The sequence below is a fragment of the Euprymna scolopes genome, chromosome 18 (genome assembly GCF_053919585.1).
Source record: "Euprymna scolopes isolate OS-2025 chromosome 18, ASM5391958v1, whole genome shotgun sequence".
NCBI classification, from domain to species: domain Eukaryota; kingdom Metazoa; phylum Mollusca; class Cephalopoda; order Sepiida; family Sepiolidae; genus Euprymna; species Euprymna scolopes.
The window spans coordinates 63,974,392-63,998,581 of NC_136499.1; the positions used below are offsets into that span (position 1 = coordinate 63,974,392).

Consider the following 24,190-nt stretch of genomic DNA (forward strand, 5'->3'; position numbering starts at 1 on the left):
ATATATATATATATATATATATATATATGCATATATATATATATATATATATATATATATATATATATATATATATACCACTGACCCCTAATACTTCGTCGAAGCTGAGATATGATAATGCAAACAAAATTCGTACAACGGCTACAAAAACAGAACCGGAAATCCGCAGTAACAAAACCAGAATTATTAAGGATATTATTTAATTAGTAATTCCGTGTTGTAATATTCGAAGTAAATTTAAAGTGCAATATGTAATTATTCGTGTTAAATATTTCTAAGTGCACTGATACTATTCAATAGATTGTGTAACTTTAGTTTTCACTAAGTTAAGTATCGTAAGACGTTACGTTTCTCTTTTGCCATTTTCGGGGTAGATGTTCGGTAATTATAATTCTATATTCTAGAAAATATTTCTAAACAGCCAATCAAATGGGCAAGAAAGTGAGAACTGAAGCTGAGAAGAGCGATGCTTATTTCCTAAGGAAGTCTTAATGAGTGACATTATTTCACGGAATGAGTAAATGAAATAATGATAGTCTTTCTGATATGTGGACCCGATGAAGTAGATTTTCCGGTGATTGGTAGGGGAGTGGTAGTAGATATTTTTGAATGAGTGAATTAAACTCCTACATTCTCTGGTATGCATGTTTTAAGAGAGTTAGTTTGGTCGGAATTAATGTAAGTAGTTTTAAAATTTGAATTAAACTGACTGACATCAGGTACTGGCCAGAAGCGTTACCATATTAAAATTATGCGTTGTGCTAGTGTTTATAGTCCTATGATGACAGAATAACACGGGAAAAGCAAGTTAACTTTATTATTATAGTAGAAAAGCTAACTAGAATTCATCTGAAAGTTGAGACTCATATGTTCCCTCGTCGAGGCAGTGATAGATATTAAATCCAAACACTAAACGTTGACTTTTCGATAAACCAAGAATACACTATACATTTTCTGTTTTTATAATATAGTAAAGATTTATTTTTATATAAAAATTTCATTTAGATTTTGATAGCAAGAAAATGATTGCTTTTAACTAAATTTAACCAAATAAATTAATAGCAGATCAGTTGGCGATAAGTCTCAACTTTTAGTGCAAGGAAACCAACGTTAGGTATTGATGAATGTTATTTAGTTACTTATGAGTTGTGCTTGTTTAATATTCTAGCAGAGTGCCTTTGACCGCGTGGAAAGCATCAGCAGCAGTAGCAGGAAAACGCGCAATTGATTAGGAAGTGTGCGCGAAACGAGGAAAGGAAATAAGGAGAAAAAATGCAACGAGAGAAACGAAAATCGATGTCAAAGAAAATGGACGTAGAAATAGCGAGGGCAAGAATGGGCCAGTTGTGACCGGCATGCAGTCGGGGGAAGGAGAAACGAGAACCTGGTAAAATGAACATGTGAACGCGAGAGACTTTTTTAAGTTGGTGCCGAAAGTAACGGAAATTAAAACGTTTTGTAAAAAGGAAAAGGTGCCGACCCGGGTATTTATTTATTTATTAATTTATTTATTTCTATATTTGTTTTATTTGTTTGCAGATTTGCGACGTGGCGGTTGCGTTACAATATACTGCCCATTGGCTTTATTCATCGTATAAAATTTAATTTACTTCCCGATTCAACTATACACATAAAATAAGTGCTGTTAATTTACTTTATGATTCAATCAATTAAAAAAAAAAATGTTGTACTTAGTCAGTTTGCGATCCAATCTCTGGCAACTTCACGTCAGTAGATGCCGAAGCCAATCAGCTGTCAGAAAACGACAAATTCTAATGAAAGCGTGAAGTTCATTAAATGAAGAAAAATATTTTAAAATCAAAAATGACTTCCAATTCCACCATTTCTCCATGTTACGAATGGCTTTCTAAACAGAATTAATTTTGAATTACCCGTCCGGCAGTGTTCGATTCAGCATCTTCCGACTGATTACGTAATCCGCTGGAAGATGCTGACGCAAAATTGCCCGAGGTTGGGTCTTAAACTAGATAAGTACCACAAATCTAAATTAAAAAATGATTAATCAAATATACATACAGCACCACCGTTGGCAGTATAAGTAAAGTAAGTAAAATAAAACATTGGAGGAACTCTTCATATTGTAATAATTAAATTATTGATATATTTTTGGGTGATAAGAATAATTATTTGTGTATTCATTTTTTGCGGACTGTTATCCTCATCTTTATAGTTGTTGTTTCACCGTGTTTCGCCCAACTCATCCTCTGGCCTTCTTCAGGTAGTTAACCGCGACAGGATAGGAATGATGAGTCTGGTAACTGTATCCCCAGTAATTGTTGCCTCCTATAGTTGTTGTTGTCTTATCATTTTCTGGCCAACTAATCCTCTGGCCTGCTTAAAGTAGGATTGAAACGCTGACCTGGAATCGGAGACTCAACGCTCCTATCCACTGAATAATTATGTTATAACATTTATTGTTTTTAAAAAAGGTTAGTTTCTAACAATTTAAAGTAAAAACATTATTTGTAATTGATGGTGTGAATAACCTGGCGTTGGTGATTACTTCAAATAGTAAGATATAAAATAGCAAATGTGAGAATCGATTCATCGCAGTGGAAAATCCGGTTAAAGGTGTATCGCCTCATCTTTACGGAAACAGAAGTTTTTCTCCTTCTCCCCGAGCAAAAATGTGGCACTGAGTATCAAGTTGATGCTATTTCTGTAGCGGTCATTAAGTGTCTTGTTTTAGCTAAAGCAAGCTTTTTGCAAATTTCTGGTGCGGAAGCTCTTGCACCAAACAATTTAGTTAGGAAAATATGAACGAAAAATCAGAAACTTAACCCGTTTACGCAATCATAATAATAAGTGGTATATATATATATACTAGACTAGACTATCCGTGACCCGTTGGGTCAGTATGTTATATTAGCTATGGAATTCATATATGAGCGTGACACTTGTGACGTAAAGAAAATATTTTTTTTTTACATAACAGAAACATTTCTATGAGAGTATATTAAAATGAAAAAAGAATATAGATAGATTTCTATGAGTCGTTCTGTTTATTATAATTGATTATTCTTGAAAAAAAAAAATTTAAGTTACTGAATTATAAGTGGTTTGCCATACGTATAGGTAAATGTGCACTGAACAGATACCATAATACTTATTATAGTTAAATTCAAATTTTGATATACCTGCTTTTTTTTTACATCGTTCATTTCTGTATTACGTTTAAGTTATTTTAAATCCCACTCTTCCCATGTTAAATAATAATTTCGAAATAATAATGTTAATATTTCAGCGTTCCAATTGTTCTTTTGTTTTTGTTTTGTTTTTAGTTTTTTGCGTTTAAATTATCCAAACAAACAATTGTTAATACTGTCTGCTTTTTTTACATCGTTCATTTCTGTATTACGTTTAAGTTATTTTAACCCCACTCTTCCCATGTTAAATAATAATTTCGAAATATTAACGTTAATATTTCAGTGCACAGGTCATGCGCGCATGCGCAACAGGATGTCGTAAATCGGAAAGTGGGTTACATACATCGTTACAAAGTCATTTGAGTTTAACAATTATATATATGTGTGTGTGTGTGCGTGCGCACGCGCATGTGTACACATACTTTTGTTGTGTATGTCTGAACTATCATGGAAAAAGGGAAAGCCTGAAACTGAACGTTTACCAACTCTTGCGTCAACTGTTTCATATTTTGCCGTCTCTTGAAAAAGCTTCAACAACATTTAGTCGAAACGTTGACTTTCAGGTCTTTTTCTTATCCATTTTAGTTCATACCGTCCGGATTTATTTAATCTTCGTTTGGAATATATATATATATATATATATATATATATATATATATATATATATATATATATATGTGTGTGTGTGTGTGTGTGTGTGTGTGTGTGTGTGTGTGTGCGCAAACCTATTTTCTTTTGAATAATATAATAAGCAAATTGAAAACATATAAAAAAAATCATTTTGCTTTATCTCAATAGCCGGTTATCATTGACCTATCTCCAGAAAATTTGTGCATTTGAGTGTAGACGTGTGTGTGTGTGTGTGTGTGTGTGTGTGTGTGTGTGTGTGTGTGTGTGTGTGTGTGTGTGTGTGTGTGTGTGTGTGTGTGTGTGTGCATAAAAGTTACCAGAAGAAGGTGTCAAAATCAACGGTTAATTGATTCATCGCAGTGGAAAATTGTCAATGAAGCCCAAATTCCGGCGTCGCTATTGAAAATAATGTGTTTTGAATTTTTGGTTAAAATAGTATTATTAAGTATTTCTTAGCCTCTTATAGTGTGAAAGAAGTTTTAAATGGCCAGCAATAAACTGTTCGATACATTTAATGAACAGAGGCAAACAGTGTTTAATAAAAGTTATTCTATTAATCCTCTATTCTGTTAAGGGGGAATACCAGAAGAAGACGGTGTGCAAATTACTTCCGCCACATATTTTACGTTTAGGAAAATATATGCACATTTAACATGTGTGTGTTTTACGTTAATTAGAGAAAAAATACGATTATTACAATTTTTACGTCGTTTGTTTATTAAATTGTTGTGAAAGTACAGAATAGTTACAAGCACCATCAAGCCCATGTTAAGAATGGCTTTTTAGATATTAACGTTGTTATTTAGAAATCCATTCTTAATATTGAGAGATGGTGCTTTTCTGATTTAATAATTAAAATACCGTTATAATTTCAATTATAAACGTTTGATTTCTTACGTTAGTTATTATGGGAACACTTTCTATCTTGTCACCATTTAACCGTATGCGAAGCAACAACCGGAAATGAAATTCAGCACCTAATCGTAACTTTAACCGTATTTTATCTATTAGCTTTTTCTTGTCGTTCTTTTTCTCTTACTTGCCATTTTCTTTCTCCTAATACCCCTATCACTCTCTCTCTCTCTCTCTCTCTCTCTCTCTCTCTCTCTCTCTCTCTCTCACCGACCCTCTTACTTAAAAGAATTTGGCAAAATAGAAGATATGAACTAAGTATCCGTCAAGGTAATTAATGGCAGCCCGCTTTTTACAACAGGCGGTGAAGTAAAAAAAAAAGCGATAATATCTCCCTTACGCCCGAGTTTAGGTTAATTCGTCGGCAGGGTCATCAGTTAAACATGAATGGGCCGACATAAAACAAAAACATTAGAAGTTTATCTCGAGGCTATCACTGCAAAGATTACTACTACTACTACTACTACTACTACTACTACTACTATTATTATTATTATTATTTACTCACTAGGAGCATTCACACAAGGCATCATCAAAGATTGTTCTCCGAGAACAACTTGTGGCGTTCCCTGGAGTCTAAGTGACAACAAGTCTCCTCAGATTTCCAGTACTCTCCACCTCTTTCGATAACCTTTGCAAAAGAATTTGCGTTATCGCAATAGCCGCTTACCATTGATTTCTCGTTGGCGGCGACCATTAGTCTTCACTGGAATTTGTGTAGCAATAAGCCTCCCCAAGGTCCCAGTCCTCTTTGCACATCTCCAGCGAAGGTCTGGCTAGTGCTTTCTCTGCTTGGTCTTCCCTTCCTCCTGGACGCTCATTAAAGGAGACTTTTTTTCTATTTATACAGTTTCAGTTTTCATGATTTCATGCGATGTTACTTTATGCTTTGCATCTGTAGCCGTTTCTGTATCCAGTTTGTGTGTAGCTTATGTGTGGTGTTAGTCTCCACATTCAAGGGCTTTCCTTAATATTTCTGCAGTTTTCATTATTGAAATTCTTTGTATTATATTCTCTCTGACTTCAATCTCTCCCATTCTTTTTTTTTTAAGTTTTTCGGTATCGTTCCTAGCGCTCCTATTATTATTATTATTATTATTATTATTATTATTATTATTATTATTATTATTATTATTATCATTATTTTTATTATCACTACAACAATGACGATGATGATGATCATGATGGTGAATGAATGAATAAACTGGATGGCTTTTTTACTCATTTTCACTCCAAGCAAGACATATTGAAACTTGGACGTAAGGGGCTTGTACTTAGGATCATGAGCAGCAAGATTCCGTTCACATTACTTTTAAAATTATGTATGTTAGAATAAAAGGGTTTTCGGCATGTAAGACCTCAATAGTGAAGGTTGCTGCTTGTCGGGTTAGTCGGGGATCTTAATAGATTCGTGCAGTTTCCCCGGATCACCCACTCGTTACAAGTGTGTTAATAAAATTGTTTGAAGAAAAAAGTAGAACACAGCCAAGGGTCAGATCGCAGTGGATATCAATGAACTCTGCCAACTTGTTGTGTTTGAAATCTGTGTTCAGGTACGACGACTTATTGATTTTATTAATACACTTAAGACGATTGAGCGATCTATGAAACTGCTGTGAAGTTATAAGATACGACATCCTTTTCATTTATATTGCCATAAAGTTTTTTTTTCCTTAAAATATATCTATCCTTTGCGTATGCAAAATCTGCTCTGTTTATCATACTTGGTTTCGTCGATATAGTTGTTTTTATCAGTCGGTTTTATTAATCGTATCTATTTCCTTTCCACTGTACTTTAATGACACCAAACACGCGCCCGAAATATGACGGTGTTTATTAAATAAACGACAAATTCTTTCGTCTATAAAAATATCTCGATTGCGTAAGTCTAAATCTATTGCTTCCTTTGTTTAGCATTGACATTTCCGTTTTGATCATAGGTCACAATCTGGGTCGCTTTCTCCGGCTTGCTTTGTTTCGGAAACCTGGCATTCGTCCGGGAGTTTTATTACTTCAATTCTCATCCTTATTTATTTTAGCATATGCCCGGTCCTATTATTAACACGTTTTTTATAGGAAAGTTCATTTGTAAGTGTTCTGCAAATATGTACCTGTAATTCTGTTGGAGGTCTGTAAACAACTAATTATATTGCCCGTAAAATAAGAATGGAAGCGTAAAGGAGCAACTCGTATTTACCTGGGACATGGGTACTGAGTGAAAGATAAGAGCACGGAATGTAAAAAATGAAACAATGATGGTCTTTCCTAAAAATATTTATCAAATGAAACAGATTTCAAGGTGACTATTCTGAGAATGACAGTAGATTTTTGATAGTGAAATCTACCTCTAACTCTTCAAAATATGGCATTCTAGAGAGTCAGATAGCTCGGAATTAAAGTAGGAAAGTAGGAAGTTAAATGAAAGCGATTAATTATTTCCAGAAACACGCACCATATATTTGCAGGAAGGGTAACCATATCGGAATGATGTGTGGCGCTTCTGTTTACAGTCCTATGATGCTAGATAGGAGAGGAAAAACAACTCTGCTTTTTTAATACAGTAGAAGATATACCATTTCAATTGTTCCGTAAGCTAAAATAAATAAATTAAAAATAAAATCTAAATTAATAGCAACGAGCAATGGGGCGAATAGTGCAAATAAATTATTTAAATCCCCATGCGCTAAAATAAGGTCACCTATTATTTTGATACAGTTAAAAACAAAATGCATCAGAACCGACCATCAAACAAAAGAAAAGAATTAGAAAGAATGTATTTCTTATAACATACGGTTGTCACGTTGATTAAAGCATTCGATCGTGACACGTCATGGTTGAAAGCGTGCGAGATGTGGAGTAGTTGTATACAGTCACACTGATGATGACACATATTTATCATATATAGATCTACTATATTAATAAAGTAAATCATATTTCCTCCTGTAAATTCAGTCACCATAGAACTATAAACTCATGTGCTGTATATAATTCCTACTGATAACTGATCCGGGTTTTCAGAAATTATCATTCAGTTTAATTCGAGTTCATAACTTCCTACATTATATGCGATATACATGACTCTTACAAAAAAATCATACATATAAGAACTCGGAGTAAATTTTACTCACAGGCAAAACCTACTACCACTATACCCACCTATACCGGGTTTTCTTCTTTGGATATATTATCCAGCTCCGACCGTCATTACTTCATTTATCAATTCAGTATTATCTTTCACCCAATATAACTTCCCTAAACACAGACCGTTCTCTTGAACTTGCTATTAATTTTTACAGCGTTTTAATTGGCTGTTTACAAACCTATTCAGAAATAACGGAATAAAATTGCTAAATAACTAAAAAAAAAAAAAAAAAAACTTTGAAAAATAAAACATGGCTTCAAAATAGTCTATTAAATGTTGCTAGTTCATATTTATTAGGTTAAGAAGAAATTTCTTGCGGAATTTTTAATTTTGATTTCGAATTATGTATTTTCAAATGAGTTTTCGTTATAGTACCTTTACTTTATATATCATCTTAAAGAGCGTTTTTCACTCCATCTAATCGTTTAAATAACAATCGTTTTAAAACAAGTATGTCTTCTTTTCAGAACGTTGAGTACATGATGGTAAAAGCAAATCCGCACAATTTTCTTATTTCAACTCAAGCTTATGAGAGATTAGAAAGACAAAACCTCGATAAATGGGTGCCTCATCAATTAGACGGCAATAAGAAAAAAAAACGCTGTTATGAAGTGTACTCTTCACGTTTTTTATGCAACACGAACGACCTGTTTCTCGATCGGGTTGTGACTTGCGATAAAAAGTGGGTTCTTTACAACAACCGGCGACGTTCAGATGAAGTTCCACAATACTTCCCGAAGCCAGAGTCGCACTAAAAGAACGTCATGCTGACTGTTTCGTGGTCTACGACGGGTCTCATCTATTACAGTTTTTTGAATGCAGGCGAAACTATTACAGCGGTGAAATGCAAAACATTTACAAATAAACTTCCGAAGAAACTTCGACAACAACATCCAGAAAAGGCCCAATTCTCGTCCGCGACAATGTTCGACCGCATGTTTCTAAATCGACCCTGCACAAGTTGAACGAATTGGACCACGAAACTCTGCCTCATCCACCATACTCTCTAGACCGCTCACTTACCAACTACCACTTTTTCAAACATCTTGACAACTTTTTGCATGAGAAAAACGATATCAAAAATGACTTCAGCAACTTCATCTCCACCAGAACGCAAGATTTTTACGTTACTGGCATAAATACCCTTGTTAAAATAACCTGACGAATACTGACATATTGAATTGAATATCCAATTTAATGACCATTACAGAAGAGTAGATACACATAGCAAATTCCTGTCTTTTCAGACTGCAAGAAATGAAACTTTCAGCAATCTCCCACATTCTGTTTCTTTCTTTATTCCGTTCGTCGTTGTGCTTTGCCTCAATTGAGGATTCAAGAATGCTTAATATGACCCTTGCTGAACGATGAACATTCACATTTGCTAAATGTGTTAAACGTTAATGTTCACATTTGTTCACATTTGTTCAACAATTACATTATTATTATTTTATTTTTTTTAATCCTTTGAGATGAGTAATTTGTGTATTTATTTATTTGCATCCCCATCTTTGTTGTTGTTTTCGCTGTTGTTGTTGTTGTTGTTTTGTTCTTATTTTTTTTTTTTTTTTTTTTTTTACTCCACGTTCCTTCAGGTGGTTAACCACAATGGGAAAGGAATGCTGAGTCTCTTAACTATAGCCTCAGTAATTACTGTCTTCCCTAGTTGTTATTGTCTGACTTTCAGGGCCCGTGAAGCGTTGAATCTCTACGGTTCCAGATGAGCTATGTTTGAAGGTGACGGTTTCAATTCTACTCAAAGCAGGCCAGAGGATTAGTTGGCCAAAAAGTGGTGAGACACCAACAACTATGAAAGGCAGTAATTAATGAGGATACAGTTAAGCATTCCTATCCCGTCACGGTTAACCACATGAAGAAGGCCAGCGGAATAGTTGGCCGAAACGTGGTAAAGTAACAGCAACAATAAAGATTAGGATGACATTCACATTTGTTTAACAATATCATTCACATTTGTTCAATGCTCACGGCAACCGATAAGGTAAACCTGTTTGCTTGACTGTTTGCCTCCAACTCCACTTTAGACCTAACAAACAACCCCATCCTAATATTGCCTTAGCCACACTAAATCACCTGAATATTACCCCTTCCCATGTCCGTGATGTCATAAAACACATAGACATCTCTAAGGCCTACTTTCATTCCTGCTATGTTATTTTTAAAAAATGTTTCGCTGTGGTTGTCGCGGTTCTCTCCAAACTCTTCAACTAATGCCTTACCGAATCTTGCTTTTCTGACTGGAAAATTGCTTCTGTTGTACCAATTTATCGAAAGAACTAATTCACTCAATTATCGCCTCCACTAGCCTCCTTCCTCCCTTCACCAATTTGTATTTTTATTTTATTTTTTATTTATTTATTTATTTTTTTAGTCTTTAATCCACTTATCGAATAGATACTAAACTTCTTTATGACCGACAGTATGGATTTAGGCAAACTCTTTCTATTGCAGATGTCCTTGTTGTAAACTTTGAACGTATATACTACACATTGGATAAGGCATGGGAGGTTAGGTCAGTAGCTCTAAATATGTCTAAAGCCTTTAACAGGGTTTGGCACGATGGTTTTCTCATGAAAATGAAATCATATGGTATTACTTAACAAATGCTTTACAAAATCAAATCCTTCTTAGATAAAAGAAAAATCCAGGTTGTTTTTGATGTCCGTACGTCAAAATATGATATAAATTCAAGTGTGCCACAAGGGTCGATCCTTACACTTTTATTATTTTATTAATCTTGACATTTATACATAACCTCCCTGATAAAATTGTCTCCGGTATGGCTATATTTAGTGATGGCACTGCGCTCTATAACAGACTCGAGGGGAAAATGAATATATATCTAATGATAATAATATATAATGAAACATATATCTAAGAAAATGGCTAAAACCTTAGAGGAAGACCTCCAGTTTGTAGTGGAATGGGGCCGTAAATGGGCGGTAACATTCAATGCTGCCAAGATTAACCTGCTTTTCTTTAATAATTACAAGAAATCTTCTCAACTACTAATTTCCATGGCGTTCAAACTTCGCGGCTTAACATTCTCAGGCAACATGAATTGGAACAAATACATTGGGGGCATTACCAAGGCTGCTGTGAATAAGGCAGGCTTTCCTACTGTGCTAGAAGGTTGCTCACAGCTGAGAGTATTTTGTCCCTCTACAAAACTACGATTCAGACATGCATGGAGTATTGTTGCCACATCTGGGCTGATACATCTCTAAGACAGGGTTCAAAAGGTAGTCGCCAACCGAATAGATCTCACATTAGCAATCAAACCCCAACCTTTGTCTCATCGCCAATATGTTGCATCTCTATGCTTGTTTTATGAATATTTTAATTTAATGTGACGAACAACAAGCACTTGTACTCCTTCGACGTAAATATCCTCAATTCACCCGACAAGCAGCAAAATTCCAACCCTACACTGTACCGAAAACTTTTTACTCAAATAGGTTTTATTTCCTGGAACTGCTAGACTTTGGAATTTTTTCCCAGATCCCTGCTTCTCTGGCTGTAGTGACATGCAGAAATTCAAGTTTAATGTGAACAAATGTCTTGCTGCTCAACTCCCTACATAATATCTCTGTAAATTATGTTCCAAAGGGTAGCCACTTAGGTCAAAGTGGCACTCTGCCTTGTTTAGGAGTTAAATAGCAGTAAAAAAAATAGCATTTGTCAACAATAACATTCACACTTGTCCAACAATAACATTCACATTTGTTCAACAATAACATTCACATTTGTTCAACAATAACATTCACATTTGTTCAACAATAACATTCACATTTGTTCAACAATAACAATGACTGTGCATGGGCGTCCGGAGCGCGTTCTGTCATGCAAGAGTTGTTTAAAAATCAAACAGCCCTATTTTTTTTAACTCAAAAAGTTGAAAAACTACGAAAACAAAAGCGGAACCATTCTTAATGCACGTTTGTAAGGAATTCAATGACGCATTGATTTGCGTCCGACGCAAATCAGTGACAGGGGTTGCTTTATTAGAGTTTCCCGTTAATATCTGCAACAAAGAGATGTTTTTTTTTAGGTCATGTATTCAATAGTTCAGTCATCATAATAACATATAACATAACGTATTCAAATTGCGAGTAAACATGTATTTTTCATTGTATTTTTCAGGTCAGTAAATAAGATCTTAATGACTGGGCCAAAAATGAACGAATTTGGGGCTAATGCAACGGTAAGTAAATAAATATGTTTTGTTTACTTTGAAGTGGGTACGATAAATTTTTTCAAGTTGTTTTGAATGTTTATTACATTAGATAGTTGGGGTATAACATTCTACATAAAAGACTGATACCTATCAGAATGTGTTTTATTATAAACAACAAGACTGGAAAAGAGATAGATACACAGATAAAATATCCTTATTTATGGACATGTGTTTCGTTATCATTAGGCCTCATCAGTGTGGTTATAATCACACAAAGTTAGAGTTGAGATCCGAATGGTCGATGTCCGGTTCTCTACTAACTGCGTTAAACTAAATTGCGATTTACAGTATACCGTATATAAACGAAGTCATTTATTTATTTATATTAAGTACCACATAACTAAACTGAAAATACTTATTTTACGGGAATGAATTTGAAAAGTCTTTTTTTTTTATTTTTTGTGTTTTTTTTTTTTTTTCATTTGTAACGCCAAAATCAACAATTCGAATCAGCTTCATCGCATCTCACATTTTAATATAAAAAAATACAGAACGTCCTCTCTTGTCGTTCGAGGCGTATAACACAGGTGATTCCATGTCGTTTCCTTTAAATTGTTCGTTTGGCCAATTACCTATTATCTTTCTGTCGCTCTCTCTCTCTCTCTCTCTCTCTCTCTCTCTCTCTATCTATCTATCTATCTATCTATCTACTTATCTATCTCTCTTTCTCTCCCATATTTATATGTGAGTGTGCCCGCGTGTGTGTTAAAAGTATAATAGATTCGTTCAAACTTATAAACATACATAGTGGGACAGGTTATCTCAATATTCCATAAGAATCTTTCACTTAGTGATACAAGCACCAAAATTGGCACAAATGACGTTCAGAACCTGCATTTTAAGAAAAGAATGTTTGTCATCAGAAAATTCAAGATGGCTGCCAGTTTTCAAGATGGCTGCAGAAGCAAACCTAACAAAGTTCAATTTTGTTGCTTGTATTATCAAGTGAAAGATTGTTTTAGCAATCTGTCCCACTAACAGTAGTTTTGTAAATAACAATGACGAGCAACAGCTGAAAGAACATTTTTTAATAATATAAATACGTTAATAAAAAAAATTAATTTGGAACAAAAAACTCGATTATTTTTTTTTTAATGGCGTAGATGTTTCAGCAACACTTCTGGTATGCCATGAGATAAAACACTGTTATATTTTTAAATCCTCCGAAACAGTTTTTCATGGTAAACAACTGGTGATCCCTACAGTAATATTAAGACTCCCTATATCCATCTATTACAATAGCACCCTACCTGAGAATTCTACCTTTAAACTCCTCGGCCTAATATTTGCGGGCAATATGAACTGGAACAAATACATAGAGGACATTGCAAAGGCTGCTGCAAAGAATATGGGTTCTCTTTATCGAGCTAGAAAACTACTCACGCCTGAGAGTCTCCTTTACCTTTACAAGGCCACCATTCGCCCATGCATGGAGTATTGTTGCCACATCTGGGCTGGTGCATCTACCACTAGTCTCTCCCTCTTAGATAAAGTAAAAAAAAAAAGAGTTGTCAATCTAATCGGTCCCACTTTATCAACTAAGCTCCAGCCCCTGTCTCATCGCCGCAATGTTGCATCACTGTGCCTGTTTTACAAATATTTTAATGGAATGTGTTCTGATGAACTTGTTTCACTTGTACCCCCTCGATGTACATATCTCCGACAAACACGCTTAGCAATAAGATTTCACCTCTTCACTGTTGTTGTCCCTAAATGCCAAAAAGCTTTCTATTCTAATAGTTTCTTCTCTCGAACAGCTAGACTTTGGAATTCCCTTCCTGCTGTCTGTTTCCCTGGCTGTATTCATATGCAGAAGTTTAAATGTAACATAAATAAATATCTTGTTAATCTTTCCTAGACATGGCCCTAAATAGTAACCCCTTACGTCAAAGTGGCGATATGCTTTGTAAGGAGTGAACATAAGTAAAAAAAAAAAAAAAAGAGTAGTGGAAATTCTTGGAAGCAATGCAGTAATTGCAAGAGATTAATTGACCTACAAGCAAATAATTTTTTAAACGAAGGATTTTGTACTAAAAGTATTTTTTTTATAGTTTTAAAAGTAGAAAACCTTCCAAAACTATTGTACGGGGTACCTTAAATAAGTTTATAGATTTTCTTTGTACAGGCATTTAAAATTGTTGTAGACTCCTGAAAATTCAGTATGTCATTTCTATACATCTGATAGGATGACTGGGCAATTTTTATGATTTCATGTTCAAATGAACAGCTACGGAAGGACTTGGAATACACCCTACTAAAGTACGGCTGGTGAATTTAAAAAATGCAAGCTGGGCGTGAGGACACTTTAGAAAAACCATATGCAATAAATTCTGTTTTAAAAGAAACATATGGAATGCTTTAGACTGCTTTGGGACCATCTTGCATGAATTTAGCATCAGTTTTTAAGAGATTCAAGGAAGGCAGGGAGTCTGTGAGAGATGATGAGAGGTGTGGGAGGAGTAAGGAAGTTAGAACACCAGAATTGATTGGCGAAATAAAGAATTTGGTGGATAAGGGCCATCGTTTGTCTATAAAGACAATAAGTGTACAGTTTTATGTCAATGTGGAAACTGTACACACAATTATGGAAACTGTACACACAATTATTCGTGAGAAACTGAAGATGCGGAAGATTTGTATGAAGTTGATCCTAGAGATGCCTAGAGATCAGAAAGACGTTGTCATGACAGTAGGGAGATGGTCGAGCTGATCAATTCAGATTCCGCAATTCGTGATGCTCTGGTGAACTTCGATGAAAGCTGGATCTACTGCTATAACCCAGAGGCTAAGAAATAGAGTTCCCAGGCTGGTTCTCCCAAGGTTAGATAGAGAAAATTCACCCAGAAACTTATGATGATCCTTTTTTGTGCAGAACTGGCATGATCTACATGCACTGGGTTTCCACTGGACAGACAGTCTACTAGGAATACTATATGGAGGTTTTAAAAGAGTTCAGGAAGATATTCCGTCGGAAGAGGCCAGCATTCTTAAAATCGGATCAGTGGCATTTCTACTAAGACAATGCACCAGCCCAAAACTCCATCCTTGTCACAGATTATTTCACCAAGATAGGCATCAAGACAGTTCCTCAGCTTCCCTATAGTTCAAACCTTGCTCCTGTAACTTTTGATTATTCCTTAAGCTTAAGAAAACCCTTAGAGGCTTTCATTATGAGACAGTTGAGGAGATGAAAGAGGCTGTGACTAGAGTCATTGACACACTAACACAAGAGTACTTCCATAGCGCCTTCCAGAAATTGTTGAGGCGGTAGACCAAGTGCATTGCAGCCGGAGGAGATTACTTCGAAGGGGACTAGAGTTTAATGAGTGTACTATCAATAAAAATGCGCATGACAAAAAAGAATCTGTAAACTGATTAAAGGAACCTCGTATATATTTGCATGAAGTTGCATGAATTTATAGATCAATGTTCTAAATTAAGTAACACTTAAATGTAAGAATGTACCATCGGAAGTGTTGTGTATGACTACATACTCGATGATAAGTAATTTCATTTCGGAATGATAAACCGTCAATTTATCAGTATCTTGCATTGACTTATTAGGCTAAGATCATCTCAGCTTAGATGCGTAACAATCGTCATGGCTATCATAATTGAATAACAGACCAAAGTCTACACGTCTCCAAGCGATATTGCCTTGGAATAACATCTGAAATGGACGCTAAAGACGTTCGGAATGACCTGACCACCAGACATATCATCTACCTTATATAGAGCTCGAAATGACGTATTATTTGTAGCCCGGCGGTCGACTGTTAAAATCCGCTTAACCTCATCGCACTTTTTAATGCATACAAGTACAGTACATGATACCTCTTGTCGTTCAAGGCTTTTACCTACGACGGAGAGATGACGATGGCTAAGTGGTTAATGACATTCACTGGTAATCTGAGTGTGCCAATTTGGAGTCCATTTCATTCAACAGAAACACTTTCACTTGGGATGTTGGCAAACTTCAACTGGTCTCTTCCGTAACGTCTTTCTAGAAAGAATTTCAACAAGAAAGATATCGCGGAAATCAATACAAACAGGAGAATCTGATTCATACGAAATCAGGCGATTTCATGTCGTTTACTTCGAGGTGAGGGTAAATTTTGCGCATTACATCTAGCCTGAATGTTACGTAACTGGAATGATATATATAACAGTTGTAACACAGTTTTTCCGATTTTTTTTAATCAATAATGCCACATGAACGTATGTTGATATAGTCTGTTTATCCTTTAATTGTCGATCTTTCTTAATGTTTTCGTTTTCTTTTTCTTTTTTGCGCTTTTACTTCAGACATACCTGCTGTTTTCAGACATTGTAGCAGCCGGCGAGAAAAAAGCAGCTGGGGAATGTCGCTACCAATTTGAGTTGGATCGATGGAACTGCCCCGAAGACTCCATGGTATCCCAAAAGTCATGGCTCAGTGGTAAAATGCTGGCAATACCTTTTATCATGAATTACCTTTAATATATATATGTGTGTGTGTGTGTGTGTGTGTGTGTGTGTGTGTGTGTGTGTGTGTGTGTGTGTGTGTGTGTGTGTGAAGGGTGTGAGTTCCGTTATAGCAGCCTTAATTTAATTTGAATAAAATAGAATACGCATAAAGTGCACTTGAAAACCAAATTACAACGCAATATTATGAAAATAAACAAATATTTTACTTGTTTGAAATTTATATTTGAAATATATTTCGAAGTCAAACTCCATCCTCAGTATGTTGTTTCGTTTTCTTCTTCTTCTTCATCTTTTTTCTTGCCATGTTGTGAATTTGATCGTGCGTGCGTGTGTATGAGGTAAAACGGAAAAATGGAAGACCTACAACTCAATGTTTCACTCAGCTGTTGCGTTAGCTCTATCTAGAGAAAAAGTTTAAAAGTGACAAAGAATATTATTGGCTATTTTAGCTTTTTCTCGCCCGATAAACCCGATGCAACAGCTGAGCAAAACGTGAATTTATTTTCCGTAACTACTGTGTCCTTCTTTTCCTTTATTCATCTTATTCACTACTGTTGCTTTGTATATTATATTTGTTGATAAACATTCATTAATGGATATTTTAATGAGTACTTTCTACTCTAGTTAAATAAATCGATATTAATATTTACATCATTGGAACTGGTATTACTGTTAATAATAAATATATATATATATATGTGTGTTTGTGTGTGTGCAAATATTTAGTTTATATATATATATATATATATATATATATATATATATATATATAATGAATGAATGACAAAAGTCAATATTCCAAATTTCGGGATGTTGACCAGCTTACAATTTATTCCTTTGATTCAGTTGATAATTACAATTTCTGACAGTATCTGTTTCATAGCAGAAAGTCAATCACTTAATTATTATATCAATCAGTGAATCTATTTTGTCCTTAATTCAAAATCGTGTAATGTAAGCAAATTATAAAGTATTTGCAACTTTTCTTCCAATTTTCGGATTTTTAATCATGTCCAAACGCATTTTATTTCCTTTTGGTGCATTGATTGTTGCTATTGCTTCTGATAAGTTGAGGGCAAAATAGATTCACTGATTGATATAATAATTAAGTGATTGATTTTGTGCTACTAAACAGATACTGTCAAAAATTGTAAGTGTCAACTAGATTGAAGGAATAAATTATAAGATGGTCAACATCATGAAATTTGGAATAAAAACACTCTCGTCATTCATTCATTATATGCTCTGTAATTACATTGAGCTTCTTAAATAAGGATTGGTATATATAAAAAAGAAAAATAAGTGAATAAAAAATATTTCCACATATATATATATATATTAATCACGTTAACACACTGGTTTTCGTCAGATCACTGGTTAAGCAACGATGAGCCTGATCAGTACCAGGTGGATGATTATCAGGGAAGGCTAGGCACTATATGTACGGCACCGAATCGTAGAAATTTCGAGGTTTGTATTTGGGGGCACATTTCATTCACTGGGGGAGATGCATCCCCGTATAAACTCGCCTTGCGGATTGCGGCAAGGCAGTACTCTATGTAATGGTGTACCGGTAACATGCTGCAAGATTCCTTCTTGGACCTGCATGTCAAGCACATAAAAAAAAAATTCTTCGTTTCTTTTTCTCTCTTAGTTTCCCCTCTCTGTCCTGCTCTAAGTAAATCCGACGACCTAGTCCACAAATTCCAAAATTTCATCATGACAAGTTTCAAGAAAAAATACATGATTAAACCCGGTTCTCCAACTTCCAACGTAGACCCCTACTACCATGTCTCCTTCTCCAACATCAGGGGTCTTCGTTCTAACCTTCCAGAGGTTGAAACCCAATTACAGGAGACTAAACCAGACCTTTTATTTTTAAGTGAAACTGGCATTGGACAGGCTATTTCCCTAGAAGAGTTTGCAATTACAGGATACTCTAACTTAACTTCTAAATCTGACCCCCAAGATCGCCATGGGCATGGAATATGTGCCTATATTAAAGATAGATTTCCATGTGGGAGGGACATCTCCAGGGAAGATCCTAACTTACCCTATATGTGCTTCCGGGTTGCTTTAGCTCACACTACTGCATTTATATTTACTCTCTATCGCCCCCACAACAGCGGAGTTACTATCTTTCAAAGAATATCTGAGAAAATTGACCAAGTCCTATCTGCTTATCCTTCAGCTAACATTCGCGTATGTGGAGACTTCAATGTTGACAATGTTGAATGGTTGACCCACTCAAACAAGACCGATGATGTGGGGAGGTTCTGTCATGATTTCTCCATTGCCTATGACCTCACTCAGATTGTTCAGGAACCCACCCGTGTGCCCGACAATGACGGCCAGTATGCGAGCCTACTAGACCTTTTTCTCACAACTTGCCCTGAACTATGTTCAGTTTCTGTTCTGTCGCCTCTTGGATCTTCCAACCACTCTGTTGTATCAATTAAGATAAAAATGAAATGTAATAAGTCCCCAGACGTACCTCTCTATCGTACAGTATATCGATACACTAAGGCTGACTGGGATAGCTTCCGTACATTTATATCTGATCTACCTCTGCATTCCATGTTTAAAAAGAATGTGTCCTCTATAGTATCAGACCTGACTGAATGGTTAATTGTAGGTATTTACCATTTCATACCCTCTAAAAAGTTTCAGCAAAAACCTAACAGCCAGCCATGGTTCTCTCCAGAATGTGCTGCTGCCATTGCGCACAGAAATCACTTTTTCCACTGCTTCAAACGTAATAGATGTATGGAAACTAAAGCCGTTTTCAGGACTGCCAGCAACCATTGTAAGAAAGTAATAAGGAACGCAAGAGAGTTGTATGCTCAATCTGTTAAGTCCAAAGTAGCTGAGCAGCGGCTTGGTTCCCACCAGTTTTGGCAAATAACAAACAGAATCCTGAACAGAAGCGTGTGCTCCATCCCAACTATTATCAATGAACCTGAGGTAATCTCGTCAGCATCAGACAAAGCCAAACTCTTTGTCAAGAACTTTGCAGCTAATTCTACCCTTTGCGACCAAGGCCGCCAACCCCCAATATTTCCTCCTGTATCAGAAAACACGCTATGATATACGTATATCTGTACGTGATGTTGCCAAGCTAATCAAAAACCTTGATTCCAGTAAAGCAACTGGCCCTGACGGTATTCCAATTATAGTACTCAAAAAACTTCAACCTGAACTAGCGCCCATACTTACAAAACTGTTTAAGGAGAATAGTTTCCCATCTCCCTGGAAAATCTCATCAGTATGCCCTGTATTTAAGAATTCAGGTGATCGCTCATCCCCCTCTCAGTTCAGGCCAATAAGTCTCCTGTGCGTCATGAGTAAGTTGCTAGAATCTGTGTTAAATACAGAAGTAATCAACCATCTCAACAAAAATAACCTTCTTAGTGACACTCAATATGGTTTCCGTTCTGCTAGATCTACAGCAGATGTGCTTACAGTTATATCGCATAGGATTAGCAAATCTCTCGAGGGTGGCAATCTTTCTAGGGCAATTGCTCTTGACATATCTAAGGCCTTTGATAGGGTATGGCATAAAGGTTTACTTCATAAGATCGCTAGCTATGGTATTGCTGGAAAAGTCTTCTCAATTATTAAATCATTTCTTTCTGATAGGTTCATAAGAGTAGTAGTTGAGGGGCAAAAATCAGAAGCTCACAGTATTAATGCCGGTGTCCCTCAGTGGTCCATCCTGGGCCCAACTCTTTTCCTGATCTACATTAATGATCTTCCAAATCACATCCTTACATCATTTGTAGACATTTATGCTGACGACACTACCATTTATGGTAGCACATCTAAGACAGTAAACGACCAAGTTCTCTCCAATTCTCTCTCCTCTGATCTTGAGCACGTAGTACAATGGGGAAATGAGTGGCTGGTTACTTTTAATGCATCTAAAACCAAGCTTCTCTCTTTACATCATCAACATTCTAATCCACATCTGGCATCAATTGAAATGAATGGCTCTCGTCTTTAGGAGGCCTCAAGTTTTGACAAGCTTCTGGGCTTGACCATTACTCCTGATCTTAAATGGAACACGTACATCAAATCTGTTGCCAAGGCCGCTGGAAAAATTGTGGGATCTTTCTATCGATCCGGTAAATATCTCACTGCTGATGATATTCTCTATCTATATAAGAGCCAGGTACGTCCAAGGATGGAATACTGTTGCCACATCTGGGCAGGAGCTGCTAGAAAGGACTTGTCCTGCCTTGATAGAGTTCAAAATAGACTTCGTAGCCTCGTAGGAGATGTCCTATTCTCCTCCTTGCAACCTCTATCTCACAGAAGAGATGTTGCGAGTTTTTCTCTGATGTATCGTTATTTTCATGGAAAGTGTTCGACTGAGCTTCAATCTATGGTTCCCCCTCGCCAAACTTTCACAAGAAACACTCGTCTAGCTGTAAACACTATCAATAATTTCCCCCACTCTTTATCTGTGCCTAAACCTAAACGTAGATTCCATGAACAAAGCTTCTTTCTTAGAACTACACGCCTGTGGAATTGTCTTCCGTTTTCCTGCTTTCCGGCTGACTACAATATGGTTGTGTTCAAGTCTAAAGTAAATAAGTTCTTGATGAGCCGTTCCATATAAGTTATCAAATTTACCAAATTTTCATTACTAATGATTACTATATTGTCCAATTTCTACTGTACACTCTTTAACCCTTATCCTTGAGAGGCCTCTGGGCCTTGATAATGTGGTGATGCCTATGTAAAAAAAAAAAGCTAGCAAGGCCGGACGGTCAACAGAGTTTTATAATTATATACACACACACACACACAAATGTAATTTTTGGTTCGTTATAAGTGAATAAAACCATATTTCTACGTTACCAATTTATTTGAAATTTTCAGACAACCCATCTTTAGAGTCGAGGGATGTTTTTATGTTATTAAAATAAATTTACCTCGCGAATTATTAAAATATTAAATAAAATAAATATATTTTCGTAACTGTTAGTGCGAACCTGCTTTGTTGATAAAACTGAACTTCCGGTTCGATTCATTTCACAGCCACGAATTGACGAAACCAAGTAGATTTCATTTTCTGTTTACTCGATAAGTAAAAGAAAAAAAAAACATAATTCATTTGTTTATCTTCCAAATTTTTTAATTTAAACATTTTTTCTTTATTATATAAGGCAAAAAAAAATTTTGTCGCTTGCTTTTTGAGTTTTTTTTTTTTGTTTGTTTGTTTTTCGATATAAGATTGTTTGGTAAAAGTACAGTTTTTTTTTTACGGATTGGTAACTTGCTTAAATAATATTTGGTGCTAATGCAAAGAGTGGTCCGCGCTATTTTTTAAATCGTATTTCCAGGTTTAATTAAAGTTTTATTATATGTTTTTTTTATTTTTGTAAGGTTAAAATACAGATTTGGTACAAAAAACCCTCCCCTCTCCATGTTAAGAATGGCTTTTTAAATAATAACGTTATTATTTCAGCACGGATCACTCTCTGCATGAGTACTGTACTTTCACCTTACAATTTAATAAACAAAACATGGTACTTAATATAATAATAGAATAATAACGTTATTTAGAAAGCCATTCTTAACATGGGGAGGACGTTTTGTTACTATTCTATACTTTCACCTAACGATTTAATAAACAAAAGATGGTACTTATGCAGAGAAGGTACCGTGCTGAAATAACGCTATTAAGAAAGCCATTCTTAACATGGGAAGGGGAGAGTGTTCTGTAACTATTTTATATTTTCACCTAACAATTTAATAAACAAAAGATAGTACTTATGCAGAGAAGGTACCGTGCTGAAATAATACCGTTATTTAGAAAGCTATTCTTAACATGGGGAGGGAGTTTTGCATCTATTCTATACTTTCACCTAACAATTTAATAAACAAAAATAGATAGTACGTATGCATAGAAAATACCGTGCTGAAATGATGTTATTTAGAAAGACATTCTTAACATGGGGATGGTATTTTGTAACTCTTCTGTCCTTTCACCTAACAATTTACAAACAAAACATGGTACTTATGCAGAGAAGCGACCCCGCTGAAATAATGACGTTATTATTTAGAAAGCCATTCTTAACATGGGGATAGGGGTATTTTGTAACTATTCTGGACTTTCACCTCACAATTTAATAAACAAAAGTTAAACTTAAGCAGACAAGGAAAAGTACTGAATCATTAACATTATTTAGAAAGCCATTCTTAACATGGGGAGGGAGGATATTTTCTAACTATTCTGTACTTTCGGTGCTAATGCAGAGAGTGATCTGCGCTATTTTTTAAATCGCATTTCCCCGTTTAATTAAAGTTTTATGATATGTTTTTTTATTCAATTGTAAGGTTAAAGTACAGATTAGGTAGAAACCCCCTCCCCTCCCCATGTTAAGAATGGCTTTTTAAATAATAACGTTATTATTTCAGCACGGATCACTCTCTGCGTGAATACCGATTAACGTTTTGTTCTTTGCTTTTTTTACCGTAATTTTTTTTGGGGGGGGTTTCAAGAAAACCTTTCTTAACAAAGATTGAAAGTGCACATTTTTTCTTTTTTTTTTTTACAGAAGTTGTTTTTATATAAGAAAATATGAATGCTTTTAAAGAAATTGGGTACTCGTGCACTTATTGATCCGTGCTGAAATAATAACGTTATTATTTAAAAAGCCATTTTTAACATTGGGAGAAGAGGGTGTTTTGTACCTATTCTGTACTTTAACCTTACAATTGAATGAAAAAAACGGTAAATTTTTAGATTAGGTCCACCTCCACAATTTTCTTTTAAATGACGACTTTTGAAGGTTTTCGACTATGCTGAATACGGAAATCGCATTGAAATTTTGCAGAAATAAGTAGTTATCGAGATATTAAAAATTTGTATAATGCACTGTAATCTCTGGCAGCCGTCTTTTTTACACGCTTGCGCGCGTCATAAACAAATCTACGCGCGTAACAAAGATGGCCGCCAAAGAATACAATGCATAAAACAACTATCTATATCTCGATAACTACTTATTTCTGCAAAATTCCAATGCGATTTCCGTATTCAACAGAGTCGGAAACCGATAAAAGTCGTCATTTAAAAGAAAATTGTGGAGGTGGACCTAATCTAAAAAAAACATACTAAAAAAACATAAAACTTTAATTAAACTTGGAAATACGATTTAAAAAATAGCGCGGATCAGTAAGTGCATTAGCACCCATTAATCGACTCACGTGACCTTATTGCCAAATAAGGTCCAGCTACAATGTTGAACGCGCCGTTCACATTGTTTTTTTTTGTTTGTATTTTTCAAGTTAAATTCAACTTTCACAATATCTTTATATTTTTTTATAATTTCACAATATGTTTTTTAATAATAAATTGTTAGTTAAAAAGGCACAGAATAGTTACAAAACACCATCCACTCTCTATGGTAAGAATGGCTGAAAAAAAATATTAGGTACTCATGTAGAGAGTGATCCGTGCTGAAATAAAGTTATTATTTAAAAAGCCATTCTTAACATGGGGAGGGGAGGGTGTTTTGTATCTATTCTGTACTTTAACCTTACAATTGAATAAAAAAAAAACATATCATAAAACTTTAATTAAACTTGGAAATTTGAAAAATACAAACG

The 24,190-nt window shown here is 35.2% G+C and overlaps 1 protein-coding gene across 2 annotated transcripts in view; it reads left to right on the plus strand.

The window, feature by feature from the left end:
• The window catches only part of LOC145297638 (protein Wnt-8b-like), a 164,118-nt gene that overhangs the window by 127,243 nt on the left and 12,685 nt on the right, over positions 1-24,190 (plus strand). For both annotated transcript variants that reach the window (XM_080143743.1, XM_080143744.1), the window contains exons 2-3: positions 12,013-12,073; positions 16,412-16,544. In XM_080143743.1, the coding sequence (XP_079999869.1) occupies positions 12,013-12,073; positions 16,412-16,544 (194 nt within the window). The remainder of the gene's footprint in view (positions 1-12,012; positions 12,074-16,411; positions 16,545-24,190) is intronic.